The 18,375-nt window shown below is 41.3% G+C and overlaps 2 protein-coding genes across 2 annotated transcripts in view; both read right to left on the minus strand.

The window, feature by feature from the left end:
• The window catches only part of LRRC69 (leucine rich repeat containing 69), a 34,324-nt gene extending 33,027 nt beyond the window's left edge, over positions 1 to 1,297 (minus strand). Inside the window, exon 1 of the mRNA XM_088149144.1 lies at positions 719 to 1,297. Coding sequence (XP_088005270.1) covers positions 719 to 901 — 183 coding nt within the window. The 5' untranslated portion in view covers positions 902 to 1,297. The remainder of the gene's footprint in view (positions 1 to 718) is intronic.
• A 3,304-nt stretch (positions 1,298 to 4,601) lies between these two features.
• OTUD6B (OTU deubiquitinase 6B) lies at positions 4,602 to 18,086 on the minus strand. Its single transcript, XM_007429998.4, has 7 exons — positions 17,912 to 18,086; positions 13,056 to 13,210; positions 11,303 to 11,395; positions 9,757 to 10,069; positions 7,240 to 7,301; positions 5,593 to 5,699; positions 4,602 to 4,914 (listed from the first exon to the last, which is right to left on the minus strand). The coding sequence occupies exons 1-7, from the start codon at positions 18,033 to 18,035 to the stop codon at positions 4,830 to 4,832; spliced, it is 939 nt and encodes a 312-aa protein (XP_007430060.2). The 5' UTR covers positions 18,036 to 18,086; the 3' UTR covers positions 4,602 to 4,829.
• Between the last annotated feature and the right edge of the window lie 289 nt (positions 18,087 to 18,375).

The raw sequence follows: 18,375 nt of genomic DNA on the forward strand, positions 1-18,375 counted from the left end.
AATTCTGTGTAACAGAGGCCAACCAGGGGCACTCAAGAAAGCCTACAATCAGGGCAAGTGAGTGATAACCCTGCTCTCTAGCAACTGACATTTAAAGTACACGGCCATTTCTACAGTAGAGATTTACGGGGTCATCCAGCCACTTCCAAGGCAATATATCACTAATTAGGACAGGTTTTATATTGCTGTAGCAATGGCTGGATGATGCTATAAACCCCTAGGGCGGTGTTTCTCAACTTCGGCAACGTTAAGAGGCGTGGACTTCAACTCCCAGAATTCCCCAGGCTCTCTGGGGAACTCTGGGAGTTGAAGTCCACGCCTCTTAACGTTGCCGAGGTTGAGAAACACCGCCCTAGAGAAAAATTGGCCTTTGATGCCGCAGGTACTGAACTGTTACCACGACTACTCTTGATCGCCTGCTCCCGGACCCGCTGATCTAGCCCCCCTTTAAATCTCCTAGGGATGAAAGGTGCGAGAGAGACTGATTAGGACCGCCATCTGCCCTGACTGACTGAGCTGTGTCTTGAACAATACTGTAGTTGATGGCGTCTTCCTGCTGAGAGGCTTCGCAGGCCGGAGCCCAAAGGCACGGGGGCGACGCAGGGCCACGGCGTCTCAACGACTGCACACCAACCTCCCTGCCCGAGAGAGAGCGCGGCGGAACGAACTCAAAAAGCAACCGGAGGGGCTCCACGCCGGGATCTCAGGGCCGCCTCACCCGGCTCAGGGCCGCCATTTCGTGGGAGAGACTGAACAGTCGGTTGTCCCGCAAGCTCAGGCGCTCCAGGTTGCTCAGGCTGGCCAAGCCACTGGGCGGGCGCTGCAGCCCCCGCGCTGCCAGAGAGAGAGAGCGAGTCCCAGAGCCGCCGCGCAGCACTCGAAGCAGCTGCCGTTCCGCCATGCGCAGGCTGCCCTCCTGCCCGGCCGCGTCGCTGTGGAAACGGCAGGACTAAAAAGTCCTTCTCCCCTCGTGGCGCCGAAGCCCCGCCTCGTTCTGTGGGCGGGGATAGAATTGTGGCAATAGTTGCGGCTCGGCGTTCGTCAATCTTAGAACGACGTCATAAAATGATGCGCGCTACGAAGCGGCGGGGGGGGAGGGATACGCCCCGTGGGAGTGGAAGCGAGGGATTTACGAACGTAGCTGCGGTCGCTTGGTCGAAGGGTCTGATTAGAATCCGAAGAGATAAATAGGATAATTCCTAAATCTACGATAAATAGCGATGTTAAAAGTTATCAGATTGTTTTGCAGACCATAGCTCTGTAGTGTTACAGAGCTGACTTACGTTCGCTGGATAGGTCTTGGATTAACTCTTCTTAAAGGAGAAGTTGCTTTATAAATATCATTGTCGCTTCAGCATCTCAGTTTGGAGCCAGCTTGGTGTAGCGGCTAAGGTGCTGGTCTTAAGGTGTGAGTTCTAGGCATGAAAGCCGGCTGGGAGACTTTGGGCCAGTCGCGCACTCTCAGCCCAACCCACCTCACAGGGTTGTTGTGGGAAAATGGAGAGAATTGGTCAGCTCGAAGGGGACCATTCCCAAATAGGGCAATGCAAAGTTCAGTTGGAAAGCATTATATAATATTTAACAAATGAGATAGGAAAGAAAGCCTGAAAGAATTGTAATCACAATATATGTACTCATAACAAAAATATGCCTGTATGGATCGGTTCTGAAGAACCACTTACTTTTTTTAAAAGTGGCAGGAACCACGGAGGTTTACACTCGAATTCAATTCAAATGAAGGGAAATGGCAGTAAGGTTCAAGGTAAAATTACTGCCACAGTATTTGTTATGTTTTCAGTTATACATTTTCACTTTTCAGATACTAGTAATGGTAACTGCAGTGTTTATCACAGTAGCAGTATTCTTTTTTTTCCAAGAAATTCAGGCTGAAAACTCCCTCAAAAATGAAGGGGTTTTTTTATTGGCAAGCAGTATGCCTATATACAGGTGAAACTTGAAAAATTAGAATATCGTGCAAATGTTCATTTATGTCAGTAAGGCAACTCAAAAGGTGAAACCAATATATGAGATAGACGCATTACATGCAAAGGGAGATATGTCAAGCCTTACTTTGGTATAATTGTGATGATTATGGCGTACAGCTTATGAAAACCCCAAATTCACAATCTCAGAAAATTAGAATATTACATGACATCAATAACACAAGGATTAGAAATAGAATAATATCGGACCTCTGCAAAGTATAAGCATGCATATGTACTCAGTACTTGGTTTGGGCCCCTTTTGCAGCAATGACTGCCGCAATGCGGTGTGGCATGGATGCTATCAGCCTGTGGCACTGCTGAGGTGTTATGGAAGACCAGGATGCTTCAATAGTGGCCTTCAGCTCCACTGCATTGTTCAGTCTCATGTCCCTCATCTTTCTCTTGGCAATGCCCCATAGATTCTCTATGGGGTTCGGGTCAGGCGAGTTTGCTGGCCAATCAAGCACAGTAATCCCATGGTCACTGAACCAGGTTTTGGTACTTTTGGCAGTGTGGGCAGGTGCCAAGTCCTGCTGGAAAATGAAGTCAGCATCCCCATAAAGCCTGTCTGTGGAAGGAAGCATGAAGTGCTCCAAAATCTCCTGGTAGATGGCTGCGTTGACTCTGGACTTAATGAAGCACAGTGGACCAACACCAGATGATGACATGGCTCCCCAAATCAACACAGACTGTGGAAACTTTACACTGGACTTCAAGCATCGTGCATTGTGTGCCTCTCCATTCTTCCTCCAGACTCTGGGTCCTTGGTTCCCAAATGAGATGCAAAAGTTGCTCTCATCAGAAAAGAGGACTTTGGACCACTGGGCAACAGACCAGTTCTTTTTTTCTGTAGCCCAGGTAAGACGCTTCTGACGTCGTTTGTTGTTCAGGAGCGGCTTGACAAGAGGAATACGACATTTGAAGCCCATGTCCAGGATCCGTCTGTGTGTGGTGGCTCTTGATGCACTAACTCCAGCCTCAGTCCACTCCTTGTGAAAGTCCCCAACACTTTTGAATGGCCTTTTCCTGACAATCCTCTCCAGGCTGCGGTCATCCCTGCCGCTTGTGCACCTTTTTCTACCACACTTTTCCCTTCCACATAACCTTCTATTGATGTGCTTTGATACAGCACTTTGGGAACATCCAACTTCTTTTGCAATTACCTTTTGGGGCTTTCCCTCCTTATGGAGGGTGTCAGTGATGGTTTTCTGCACAACTGTCAGGTCAGCAGTCTTTCCCATGCTTGTGATTCCTACTGAACCAGCCTGAGAGACCATTTAAAGGCTCAGGAACCCTTTGCAGGTGTTATGGATTCATTAGCTGATTAGAGTGGGACACTTTGAGCCTAGAATATTGAACCTTTTCACACTATTCTCATTTTCTGAGATTGTGAATTTGGGGTTTTCATAAGCTGTACGCCATAATCATCACAATTATACCAAAGTAAGGCTTGACATATCTCGCTTTGCATGTAATGCATCTATCTCATATATTGGTTTCACCTTTTGAGTTGCCTTACTGACATAAATGAACATTTGCACGATATTCTAATTTTTTGAGTTTCACCTGTAAACTCACAGTGGGTCACAATTAAAATTCTACCTATTCCAGCAGGCATTAGCACATGCTAGGTACAATATGTGAGTGAACACAAAAGTCACACTTATTATTATGCACAATTTTAGTTATCTATAGGAATGTTTTAAACAGTGTATAAAGCAGCACATCTCAATGAAAGAGATGAAAATGATTTAACTGAAGTTTTATATCCTGTCATTCATTCAAATATGAGATGGCCTGCAGGATTATAGTTTAGTCATAATCTATGGTTTGCATGGGAAATTGTTTCTATTCTTGAAATATATCAATTGATTGTCATTGTGGGATCTGTGTGGTGGTATGTATCCTATAGCAGTATTGTAATCTACCTTTCCTGCTTTCAGAAGTGTGGGGTAATAAAAATACCCGCACGGAGGCACTATTTCATTTTAAGGTGGACAGCATTCAATACACCAGAGGTCTGTAACAGCTTTCTAAACCGATACCAGTGCAGAACATCAGTCTTCTACAGATGTTCTATTTACATGTTACACAAAGAAGGGGTTATCCTATTAACTACCAAAGACCAATTCAACAGCCTAGAAAAGTAAAGTTCTATTTTGAAAAGGAAAAATTGTAATTCATTGGAATAACATGTGCTTTGTCTGCAGAAGATTCCTGGCAATTCCAAGGTAGTTTGGGAAAGTGTCTCTATATGCTGATTACTATAAATTGAGCTAGAGGAATTAATAAGGTAAGACAGCTTCCCATACTTTAATAATTAGAGATGCAGTTTTCTGTGTTTCAGAATCAGGTATTCTTCTGCCACAACCCAAAATAAAAATAGTATGAGGATTTCAGTAAAAGAGTTTCAAAAAGTCAGAACAAATCATCTTGAGTACTACCACAACAGCTCAACAATTTCAGATCCTTATGTTAGTTGCTCTGTAATTATTTCATGATTGGTGTCCATAACAACTGAACCACAGTGCAATACTGCATGTGTGTGTGTGAGGCACGCACATGCACACACTAGCTTTGTTGTTAAAATAAAAGATGTAAAGCAAACAAAAGAAATATAATTCACAATTTATTATGAGATACATTAGAAACATGTCAGAAAAGATTTTTAAAAACATGATTTAAATTGAATAGTGCTGACAACAGATCTCATATATACCATATATATGTGTTTGTATAACCCTGTATGCCTTATTAAAGAATTGAGAATTCATTTTCTAAGACCTATATAGAGACACTTAGCAAAATTGTGGCCATCATTCATGTCTTCTGACGAACTGCGTATTAGCTTTCATTTTCTGCAGTCATATCCAAAAGAGTTTTTACAGAATTATAATGTTCTCCTAATCCATACGCGTGTCTCATATAGCTAAAAGAAAAACATATATATATATATATATATATATATATGAAAAATACAAGGATTTCTACCAAATTAAAACAGCACATGCATACATTATATAAGTCACCACATTATTTGTTTATGCAAAAGATTCCTATGGCTGACCAGAGTTATGTTCTAAGATAGGTGGTCATACAAATCTTTTAAGTAAATAAAGTTCATTTTAAGAATAAGTTAATAAATACAATGAGAAAGTTCAGTCTCTCTCACCAGAAGTCATTAGTACATGAACTAAGAAACATTAGTGTTCTTGCTTTAATTAATATTCTCTTTTCTTAAACTGATTCATTTTCTATAAGAAAGTGGACACTTTTATTCTTGGGTGGTTGTTCAAAGAAAACAGGGAGCAACATACTGACTTTCATTACTTTATATTATCAAAAAGATGATATTGGTGATCATAGGGATCACAAACAACCTACAAATCTGAAGGTCAATATTATACCTCTGAATTTGTTTCTAAGCTCTGAGAAAGGTGCCAACTTGGACCTGAGAAGATACCCAAACCACATAGCCCTATGTGGTTTCATCTTAAAATTAATCTGCACTTCATTTCTTAACTGTAATTCGTTTCAACTACTACTCAAATTTATAGCAGCGAAACAAAAATTATTTTGAACTTCAATGTTTAAAGTATTTACTTACACAAGTATTAGTGGTTTCCTACTATATTCTTCACCAGCAATAATAGGAGGGGAATCCATCTGAATTACTTCAATTGGTGTTTGCAAGATATGTGATAAAGCTCTTAGCTGTAAAGCAAAATTACATCTTAATTTACAACATTTTAATCTCATCTTTTTCACTTCAGTGTTCTCTACAAAAGATTTTTCTATAAAAGCATATGCGATGTATAATTCTATCATTCTGGCTCCATATACTTAAATTCCTAATTAAAAGGAAAGCTTTATCTTTAGATTGAGTTGTGTCTGGTGCACGGAATATTATTTGCACATCTGCAAAGCAACCTCACTAAATTTTCCAACTGCAATTCCCTATATCCCATCATGTTGTCTGAGGTCTCCTTAACTCCTCAGGATCAACTTTTGGGTGGTGACAGGGGTCACATGGATCTGCAATAGTGAGTGGAACTAGGAAAGTCCCAATAGCACCAGCAAAACTCCACTCACCCATATCTAGACGCAATCTTTAGTACATGTAACATCTTAAAATCTAAATATTAACAGTGTCAATTTCAAGACACTAGTCCATTCATATACTGATAAGGTCTGAACAGCAAATGCATAAAGTTTGCCTTATTAAAATGACAGCAGATAAGACTGTTCTTTTGCTATTATTGCTGTTAGTTGAACATCAGCTGGACTACTGAAAGTATAGCAGCACAACTGATATTGAAATTACAGTAGGGAACCATTCATGAAAAATGCTTACAGGTAGTCCTCACTTACTGACCATTTGTTCAGCGACCATTTGAAGTTACGATGGTGCTGAAAAAGGAGACTTATGAGTGGTCCTTAAGTTCTGGATGCCACAGCACCCCCATGGTCATGTGATCGCGATCTGGGTGCTTGGTAAGCAGCCTGCATTTATGATGGTTGCAGCATCCTGTGGTCACATGATCATTTGTAACTTTCCCTGCTGGCTTCCCACAAGCAAAGTCAATGGGGAAGTTGGCAGGGAAGGCTGCAAGTCACTCCTGTAAGTCACTCTCACCCTCCCCCGCCCAGCAATAACCACTGTGTAAGACAGTGTTGTCCAAACCTGGCCACTTTAAGATGAGTGGACTTCAACTCCCAGAATTCCCCATGCTGGCTGGGGAATTCTGGGAGTTGAAGTCCAGTCATCTTAAAGTGGCCAAGTTTGGACAACACTGCAATAGGGAGTGGCAGGATTGCCATTGCTAAGCGATGCAGTCACTTGACGTCACACTTTACAACCACATCACATAGCGATGGAAATTCTGGTCCCAATTACCGTGGTTAACCAAGGACTACCTATATTAATTTCTACAGGCCCAATAAAAGCTTCAGGAAACGACAAAAATAAGTATCTAAGCATGACATCCATTTCAGGAGAGTTTCAATGAAACAATATGAAAAATGTTCTTTATTTTAATCCCATTGCCTAACAATTGTCTATATGTAAAAGCTTTCTTTTAAAGACCTTGGAAAATTCTAAAAGCTGTATCTAATGACATGTGAGCAACCGACTTCTCCAGCAGGTCTTCCTCTCCAGGTTTTCTGGAGAAGACATATAAATCCAGTCCATTAGATACAGCTTTCCTATGATATCATAAACATTTCATAAGAAAGTGTAGCATGTCATACTTACTTCTAACTGACCACCCCATGAAGCTGTGTTTGCTATATCGGAACAGTATTTTTCAAATTCCTCTGCAGGAAAAAAGGTATTATGCTTTTAAAAATATAAATATTGAAAAAAGGAATAACCTAAACATGAAAAAATAAAACGGCAAGGGAAGCTTGCAGAATATAAATACTTGCAAAATAAAACACAAAGCATAAGAAAAACCAAAGATATAGCACTGTCAGCCCCCAAAAAGACACAACGGATGACAATGTTAGATGCTATGACAAAGACATGAAACAGAAAAAAAGGAAAAGTTTAATTTGTCAAAGTATGATAGTAAATTTTTATTTCACCTAATTAATATACAGTCAGGTCCAGAAATATTGGGACATCAACACAATTCTAACATCTTTGGCTCTATACACCACCACAATGGATTTGGAATGAAACAAACACAATGTGCCTTAACTGCAGACTGTCAGCTTTAATTTGAGGGTATGTACATCCAACTCAGGTGAACGGTGTAGGAATTACAACAGTTTGCATATGTGCCTCCCACTTGTTAAGGGACCAAAAGTAATGGGACAATTGGCTTCTCAGCTGTTCCATGGCCAGGTGTGTGATATTCCCTCAGTACCCCAATTACAATGTGCAGATAAAAGGCCCAGAGTTCATTTCAAGTGTGCTATTTGCATGTGGAATCTGTTGCTGTCAACTCTCAAGATGAGATCCAAAGAGCTGTCACTATCAGTGAAGCAAGCCATCATTAGGCTGAAGAAACAAAACAAACCCATCAGAGAGATAGCAAGAACATTAGGCGTGGCCAAAACAACTGTTTGGAACATTCTCAAAAGAAGGAACGCACCGGTGAGCTCAGCAACACCAAAAGACCCGGGAGACAACGGAAAACAACTGTGGTGGATGACCGAAGAATCCTTTCCCTGGTGAAGAAAACACCCTTCACAACAGTTGGCCAGATCAAGAACACTCTCCAGGAGGTAGGTGTATGTGTGTCAAAGTCAACAATCAAAAGAAGACTTCACCAGAGTGAATACAGAGGGTTCACCACAAGATGTAAACCATTGGTGAACCTCAAAAACAGGAAGGCCAGATTAGAGTTTGCCAAACGACATCTAAAAAAGCCTTCACAGTTCTGGAACAACATCCTATGGACAGATGAGACCAAGACCAACTTGTACCAGAGTGATGGGAAGAGAAGAGTATGGAGAAGGAAAGGAACTGCTCATGATCCTAAGCATACCACCTCATCAGTGAAGCATGGTGGTGGTAGTGTCATGGCGTGGGCATGTATGGCTGCCAATGGAACTGGTTCTCTTGTATTTATTGATGATGTGACTGCTGACAAAAGCAGCAGGATGAATTCTGCAGTGTTTCGGGCAATATTATCTGCTCACATTCAGCCAAATGCTGCAGAACTCATTGGACGGCGCTTCACAGTACAGATGGACAATGACCCAAAGCAGACTGCAAAAGCAACCAAAGAGTTTTTGAAGGGACAGAAGTGGAATGTTATGCAGTGGCCAAGTCAATCACCTGACCTGAATCCCATTGAGCATGCATTTCACTTGCTGAAGACAAAACTGAAGGGAAAATGCCCCAAGAACAAGCAGGAACTGAAGACAGTTGCAGTAGAGGCCTGGCAGAGCATCACCAGGGATGAAACCCAGCGTCTGGTGATGTCTATGCGTTCCAGGCTTCAGGCTGTGATTGACTGCAACGGATTTGCAACCAAGTATTAAAAAGGGAAAGTTTGATTTATGATTATTATTCTGTCCCATTACTTTTGGTCCCTTAACAAGTGGGAGGCACATATGCAAACTGTTGTAATTCCTACACCGTTCACCTGAGTTGGATGTACATACCCTCAAATTAAAGCTGACAGTCTGCAGTTAAAGCACATTTTGTTTGTTTCATTCCAAATCCATTGTGGTGGTGTATAGAGCCAAGGATGTTAGAATTGTGTTGATGTCCCAATATTTCTGGACCTGACTGTAGTTATCATGTTCTGAGATGTTTCCTTACTTCCCATAAATACAGTAGTTCAGAAAAACCACTAGAGATAATTATTACTATCATTTTTATTTTTTTGTTCTGTGCAAAGTTAAGACATGCTCAGATCTGTTTTTATGTAATGCTGTAAATAATGTTTTCATGTTTTACACAGATTGATCCATTTTCCTCCACCTTAAAGATGCTGTGTTTGTATACATGTTTGTGCATTTGTGCACGCACGTGTGTGTGTGTGTGTGTGAGAGAGAGAGAGAGAGAGGAAGAACATCAATAAATAGATTAAGATACGAGACTGGGCTGCATATTTGCAATAGCTAGTAGTATTCTGGCTGGGGAATTCTGGGAGTTGAAGCCCACACATCTTAAAGTTGCCAAGTTTGAAAAACACTGCTTTACAGTTTATGTAACACAGCTAAGTATCTGAAGTCTACTGAAACGTAACGTTCTCTGTAATACTTGACATTTCTTGATTTGGGGGGGGGGGGGGGTTAGGAACCATTTACTTACCTTGGCTATACAAATCTCCTGTGTTTGGGTTTGTCAGAAATGGTAGAAAGTCATCCACATGACTTCTCATATACTCTGCAGTCTGACTTCTAAGTGTTGAAACTGTCCACGAGTTTTGTTGCTCTTTGAGCTGATCTTCAATAGCTCTATACATGCAATGACCATCAGATGGGATTTGCTTAATTTCCAATTGCCTTAAGGCTAAAATGTTTGCAAGTTTCTGACTTTCAAGGTGCCTAGCGCCTGTTAAATTTTCTATCTCGGCTTCTGCTATTCTTTCTTCTCTCTCCTTTTCCAGAGCTGCTTTTTTGTCCTGTGATTGAACATAGCAAAACACTGCAGTTTTACATGAGTCCATATTAACAGAGCCTACGCAGTTTAACCATCTCAGATTATATTATATTCAGTTTGACAACAGAATTGTATGAAATGAGCAAAAGACCAAGTCATAATATTATATGTTCAGGACTGTACTGACACTTTTTTTCAGATATTTCAGTTGCACAAAGTCTGCTTTTCAAGAGAGACCTTCAAATGAAAAGATAGTGTCAGCTATCTTGCCTGAAGATTTTTGCAGTTTTCTGTCCTTTGCTATTCATCTCTGAACAATATTTCACAGCATTTAAAATACAATTTCCAGAAGTGCAGGTGATTTTTTAAATGATATAATGCATTATATTAAATATGTTTTGTAATAATGTTCTCTTCTGTTATTATTCAGTGGCATTTATTTGGCAAACTAGCATGTTGGTCACCAGTAAAGCACAAAGTGGAATGCTGTAGAAATTAAATTATCAGATTTTGTAGGTCCCGTTATAAGCGGTTCTCTTATTGCTACTTCATGAAAAAAATCAGAAACATTTGACAGGATCCAGAATTGCGTTTAGCAGAATTATGCCTCTGGAAGTGAAGGAATTTCACCTTCATCTTAAAGACTGTAGAGTACCCAAACAGCTGCTCTGGAGGCATGGGAAATCATCTGGAGCAAAAAGAGGGATAGCATAATGGGAAGCAGTAATAGGAAAGAGTAGATCCTTGCCCCATGGCTCTATCCCTCAGATAAGGCAGTTGTACAGCAGAAAAGTATCTGCTTTATTTCCGATGGACAAATCCAGGCAAAACCGCACATAATTTTACTTATTTCTGGGCATGCTATTTTTTCCCTTTAATTGCAAAACAGTGTAAATAGATCTGGGGAAACCATTACATGCTTTACTTTGTCTCTACATAAGTTCCATGTCTTGTAGAACAATCTATGGAAGGAGGCAGCCCTTATTCCCAGAAGATTAGTAATTTGGCTTGCAAACTGAAAAAAGTATTTCTGAAAATCCAGTGTTTCACATAGCATCACAGCTGATGGTTGGGTGTGCATAGGTGTGTGTCTGATCCCTCTCTACCCAAAATATTCTGATTATGGCCTCTTTGATCTTTGGGACTGGAATCAGGTTCTAGAATCATCCCACAGATATCAAATTAAAGCTGACACCTTGCACTTGATTGTAAAACCTACTCACAGTCTAATGAATTAATACTGAAATAATCTTACCCGCCTCTTCTGTGCTTTTGATATTCTAGCAGGCTGGCTCTGTTCTCTGCTCTCAAGCTCCAGTTTCTCAATATTTAGAGTTGCCAAATACTCCTAAATAATAAATAAAAATTACCTAAAATATTTAACAAAGAGTTTCTCGTAGCCCTTCAATTTTAACAGAAGTTACAACGTAGGTGCAGAAATTTACAAAGCTTATGAATACAGGTAGTCCTTGAGTTACAACAGTAATTGGGACCAAAATTTCTATTGCTAATCGATGCGGTCGTAAAACACAATGTCACATAGCGACAGAAATTCTGGCAATCCCAGTTGCCATCATTAACCAAATCCCACCAGTCATTAGGCAAGGACCCACCCTGATCCAAGCCATTCCCAGCTTGGTTCCTCCCAGCCCTGAGCCTTGGTAAGGTAAGGGACTGCCTCCTCTTCAACTCCCCCCACATGCTTATCTCCCCCCATCTCTGCCCTTTTGGCCGCCCTCCACACCAGCACTCCTCGGCGGCGGTGGTGATCCCAGCAGGGCCTTCAGCAGTCTCAGCCAGCTGCTGCTGCTGCTGCCACCATCACTGCACCACCGCCACCAAGGAGTGCCACTTCAAACCCTGTGCCACGGCCAGCCACCCCAGGGCCACAGCGCAAAGCCCCTGCTGCCCTGCACTCCGCAGGCCCTGCCGCCCCCAGCTGACCTTCGCCATCTTCTTCCTCCCACTGCTGATGAGGCGTGCCCAGCCTGGCCCTGTGTGAGGCATGCGCTGGCTGTGCCAGGCCTTCTTCCTGAGGCTGTGCACCCTTCTCCAAATCAGGCACTGCCTTCCACGATGCTTTTTGCAATGCTTCTGAAGCCTTCCGAACATCACGAGAAAGCAGCGCACGATTTGGAGAGGGATGGGCATGGCCTTCCCATGAGCTGTTTGGGTGGCTGTGATCGTAAGTGTGGGCAGGAAGCCAAGCACCTGAATTTTGATCATGTGACCATGGGGACGCTGCAATAGCTGTAACTTTGATGATTGGATGTAAGTACCATTTGTTCAGGGCTGCCATAACTTCGAACAGTCGCTGAACAAATTATTGTTAAGCGAGGACTACCTGCAAGTGAAATATAGTGAAAGGGTATGCCTGTAGCATCAGAGTTTGAATACAAATTCAAGCTGGTGCACAAATGAAGCATGGCTGGAGATCAAATACAAATGGATGTCCATGATCTCAAAATGGCAGGCATAACCCAGGAATCAAAGCCCTGGCTCTCTTTAACAGGCATTACGCACATCATACAAGTGTAAAAAGGGGTGGGGCTTCAACTGACTGGTTGCATTCCGCATTTTGACATCTTGGCCCCCCTCCCCATGGATGCCCCTAGGTACACAGTATGATTAAATCCAACTCCCTCATTCCCATTTCGCTCGAGAGAAAAACTGTTTTACTACAGGGTACTTCCATCTAACCTTGAGGTTTCATCTAGGAACTCTAGAGCTGTATGACCACTCTTCCTCAAAAGTTACCTTATTCCCCCAAACTCATTTACAATTTATGCAAAATCACTGCAAGGTCTCAAACTGTACTTCTCAGTGATGATTCATTTGCTTTACGTCTAAGAAAAAAGACTGATCACAAACAAATTCAAAAGACAACAACAGCCTTTAGAATGAATAAAAAAAAAACCCGTAGCAATATTTACTTAAAATACACAAGACATTTTCAGTACCTAGGAATACAACAAGCTCACGGTATCTCAAAAATAAACTCTGCATACTTTATTCTGTTCAGGTAAAGTTTCCTTTAACTTCTTTAGTTCCTCTTTGTGCTTCTGCTCCAACTCAGACTCTAGCCTGGCAACATCATCCAGCAGCTGTTTTCTTCTCTTTTTATCATTCTTTGGAACAGTATTTTTCATTCCTTGGATTTTGGCTGCAGAAGCAAAAACAGGTGAGACAAATGAAAAGTACCTTAAATTATTCTTGTCACTATTCATGATTTGAGTTTAATTAACATACTATCTTACACATACATATTAAACCAAATAAAACTGCAAAAAATGTATTCCAGAAAACATCCTTTTCAAAATTGTTTCAGAATCATTACTACTGTATCACTTACTACTTATGCGCTTCAAAACATAAAATGAAATTTAATCCATGCTTACCCAAAATTCTAATTTTCAAAAATCAAATGAAATTTACCCATAATTAACAGTAGATTGCATTATGTAGCTCTGCAGTTATGCAGTTAGAACACAATTCAGCATATTGGTTTGAGGTGCCTGTGTTTTGATGGGAAATAGTTCCTTTTTTGTGAATAATGTACATGTGTTACTCTAAGTCCATGTAGTTGTGTGTCATGCAAGACCTGATCTGGATCATTTTCACCTCTCCTGAGAGGACAAAACTGTGACTTTGACTACAATAACTGCTTTTGCTACTAAACATACTCTAACAGTTAAGTTAAAGTTAAATTAAACTAAAGTGGAAGAAGAAAGCCAACCAGTTGCCATGATATGATCTTGGCCATATACCCACCATTTTCAAGGAAAACATCAGGAATTGCTTTGAAGTCCTGAAGCTCATTGATAGGAAACCAGAGAAACTGTGGAATGAAATCAAATAAGTTATTAAGGTAAAAATAATGTAAAAATAAACTGCCAAAGATCAAGGAACAGAAGAAAGCAAACTGGATGTCAGAACAAATGGTGGAAATTGGCAGAATGAGAAGAGAAACTAAAGCCAAGAAAAGCAAAGATCTCAGGAAGGAATTTAACAAAGAATTTCCCACAGCCATCGGAAGAGGCAAGAAGTATCATGACAACATCTGTGAAGACATTGAAGATAGAAACAGAAATGGAAAAACAAGGAAAGTCTTCCAAAAGATTTCTGAACTCAGAAGGAGTCTCCATCCTTGAACTGGTATGTTAAACAATGCCAATAATACATGATTCCAAGGAGATAAAACAAAAATAGATGGAATATACTGAAAAGTTATATAGTAGAGATGTCAACATCCAAGATACCCTAGAAAATATTAATTACTTATAAGAACCACTAATACTAGAAGAGAAAGTTAGATCAGGACTCTGGTCTTTATCAAGTTGGAAGGCTATAGGAATTGATGGAACAGCTACAGAAATATGGCAAGCAAGAGGAGAAGAATTATTACAAGTTCTAATCAAACCATGACAGCAAAACTTGAAAACAACACAGTGGCCCACAGATTGGAAGAGGTTAGGCCACATACCAAAGAAATGAGACTCAACAGTGTGTGAAAACTATCACACAATATTCTTAATTTCACATGCAGATTAGAGCCCGACATGGAAAGGGAGATGCCAGATGTTCAAGCTGGCTTTAGAAAAGGCCAAAAAGATACATTATTGCTGATGCACTCTGAATAACTGATAAAGCCAAAGAATACCAAGAAGTCAATATTTATTCATAGATTATTGAAAAGCTTTGGATTATTTTGATCATGTCAACTTGTATATGGTAATGTGCTTAGAAAAATGGGAATCCCAGAACATCTCATTATCCTAATGCAAAACATATACATGGGTCAGAAAGCTACAGTCTGGATGGAACATGGTGAAACACATTGGCTCCAGGTTGGCAAAAGAGACAAGGCTGTATACTCTCTCCTTATTTATTCAACCTAAATACAGAATATATATTGAGGCAAGTTAGATTGAAAGAAGATGAGCATTGTTTTAAAATTGGAAGAAGAAATATCCATTTACTGAGCTGTGCTGATGACACATCTCTGATAGCTGAAAATGCAAATGATGTGCAAACTCTAGTAATGAAAGGAGCACAGTGAAAAAATAGGACTAAGATTAAATATAAAGAAGACCAAACTAATGGTAACAGGTACAGCAACCAACCTTAGAATTGACAATAAAGATACTGAAATTGTGTATAGCTTCTGCTTTTTATGATTGATTACCGACAGCAAAGAAACCAACAAGCAAGAAATATGCTTGGTAAACTAGCAATAAAGGCCTTGGAAAAGATATTCAGATGCTGGGATACTCACAAAAATCAGAATTGTTCAGGCAATTATTTTTCTTGTTGACACTATAGAAGCAAAAGTTGGACATTGAAGAAGCAGGACAGAAAGAATACTGACACTTTTGAACTTTAGTATTGGAGAAGATTCCTGAGAATACCATGGGTAGCCAAGAAAACAAACAAATGGATACTCAGACAAATCAATCAAGAGTTCCCATTCAAGGTACAAATGAACAGGTTCAAATGATCATATTTTGGACACATTATGTGAAGACCTTCTTCTCTGGAGAAGTCTATGGTGCTGGAAAAAGTGGAAGGAAAGAGAAGACGTCAATCAGCAGCAAGTTAGATGGACTCAACTATAGCAGCAATGGGTGCACCATTGATAGACATGAAGGATCAGGTTGGTGTCCTCCAGATCATCTATAGAGAAAATCTATCTATGTGGTTGCCAAGAGTCAACACTGACTTAATGGTGCATAATCAACAGACTATTTGAACTCAAAGGGCTACTGAAGCAACATCTAGTTCTAAATAAAATATTGTACTTTTTCAAGAATTTGGATTATGTTTTTGTAATTCCCCTGGAATTGATATTAAAAACTATCAGATTAAGAGGTGTATGTGTATATAGAAATGGTTATTTATTTATTTACTGAACATGCATACCTCCCACTTCATAGTCCCACAATCCCACAGATTCTAAGTGGCCTACATCAACAGAATAAAATACAAATTACATACTTTTTGATATTGCAAGATGCTTGGCTCATGGTTACCATGGAAAAGCCGTATACTTATAAACATAAGAATTTCCAAATCCACGTTGTGCAAAAAGTTCTTTTTAAATATAGTATATCAAAGATTTGCCTTGTTGTTGTTGCAAGGCCTGCAACTCAGGACAGGTTTTCATGTTAGGTTAACAGCATGGAAGTTAACGCAGCGGTATCACTACCATCATTCCTTCCCCTGCCATGAATGGAAGCAAGCTGTATGGGACGATGCAAGAAAACTGAGGATTCAACCACCTGAGATTCTGTGATCCTAGTCCTTTCATATTGCTACAGTAACTCAAGATAAAGTCACTATACTTGCAGTTCTGACAGCGTCAAGTTGATTTAGGGTGCTATTTTAAATAACACTCAAAACACATTTAAAGCAATTACTAATATTTCATGATTTAAATATTTCCTACCTTATAGTAGAGTTCAACTATTTCACACTGGAATTTTCATTTGGAGTCCTATAGCCAAAAATGGCTTTCATTTATAGTACCCAGAAAAGCTGAAAGGCCCTCTACTGGATTTTGAATATTACCCTTTCTTGTGTCAGATTTGTATCAAGACATTTGTTCCTGTTACATTTATCTACTACAAGTATTAAATGCTAGGATAATGTTAGTATTATCAACGACTGTGTTTCAGATGGCCAAACTTGATCCTTTCTACACCATTTCCTTCTGACCCTGGACTTTGCATGTACGTGTGCATATACATGTACAACACATACGTTGTACAGATCTCCAAGAAAGGCCTTTGCTTCAACAAAGGCTTTGGTGAAACACTCTCCCGGAACATTTTTGCAAAGCAACACGTCACTTTGCTGGTACAAGTGAAGCAGCCGTATCACTTGGCTTTGTCCACACACTGCTGGCTTAATCCACACTTGCAAGAGCTGGAAGATATGCTGTACAAGATATCCACATGCAGAAGCATCCAGAAGCTTCTTCCAGCCTTTGCAAGTGGCACTCAAAGCTATGAGATTATTTGAAGAACCTCACTGAGGCAAATCAAAGCCCACTGCATGGGCCTCATATACATACCTGCACACTCCTCATTCACAACAATACTTTGTGCATCTGATGAAGAGGACGAAGCACACAAAAGCTTGTTGGTCTTGGTGCACTGAACTCTGTGCCTGTGCTCATATGACACACCGTGCCACACCAATCACAGCTGAGCTTTCCATGCTGTGCGCATTCAACCCATATAGTTAGTTTACAGCTTAGCGTGCTACATTATGAATTTAGCCAGAAAGGTATCATGACTAATGTGGTTGAGCAGATCTGGGGAGAACCCAGGCAAAGTGCACCCACAACCATGGAAGCCCACAGGGTGCCAGGGCCACTGGCTCTCTCAGTCCAATCTACCTGCCTGTTCCTATGGTGCTACACTGAAGAGAGAATGCTACATGCGCCAACTTGAGCTCCTGGACAAAAGAAGATAAGGTCTCCTTCAAGCTGAGCTCAAGCTTGACATGCCCATGTAATCATGCTGGCAACATTATGTGATTTGTCCCTGCCGTGTTTCCTGACGATCTCTCATCCCAAATACTAACCTGATCCAACCCTATTATTTTTTGGAGACCAGCCACGGCCAACTAAAAGTTGCCACCCTGCTGTGCCTTGGAAAAAAATCAGGATATCAATCTGATAAAACTGGGTGGAGCAAATCCCAGGTCAGCATATCGTGCCAACGTAGCGCGGTTGCTCGCTTCGGGATACAGGTCTTCCCTGCGAGCTTTAAGACCATCCCTGCGGTCCTCCTGCCGCTGCCCGGATTTGGCTGCCAAGTGCCAGCCTCCCCGCCCTTTAGGGTCCTGCCGCCGCCCTCACCCTGCAGCTCCCGCTTCTCTTTCCGCTGCCGCCTGGCGAGCAGCTCCAGCGCGCCGCCCTCCTCGTCCTCCTCTTCCTCCTCCTCAGCCACCGCGGCTGAGACGCCTCGCCCGCGCCCGTCCATGGCGGCTTCGGCACTGCCGCCCGGCCGCCTCTGCTACCCACGTGCAGACGAAGGGGCGGGGCCGGACAAGGACACGCCCCCTACGCACCGTCCTAGCCTCGCCGCAGCGCAAAGCGAGAAAACCACAGAGATAAGAAAATGGGAGGAGCAAGGCTGGGGATTCACAGAGCTGGCAAACTTGAAGGGCTAAACCTCGGCACAAGTTTGGGATGGAGTCGTAGACGAAACCCAAAAGTCAACAAAACTGGGACTGAGATGGCTAAGGGAGGCTTTTTTCTTTAAGGTGGCGCAAGATTCTGTATTGTTCTGAAAAAGGTTAACCTGGTTACCCCACTGAGGA

This window comes from Python bivittatus, unplaced genomic scaffold (assembly GCF_059951505.1).
Source record: "Python bivittatus isolate LINGU-HERP-01145 unplaced genomic scaffold, Pbiv_v1 ctg000590_np1212, whole genome shotgun sequence".
Taxonomy (NCBI): Eukaryota; Metazoa; Chordata; class Lepidosauria; order Squamata; family Pythonidae; genus Python; species Python bivittatus.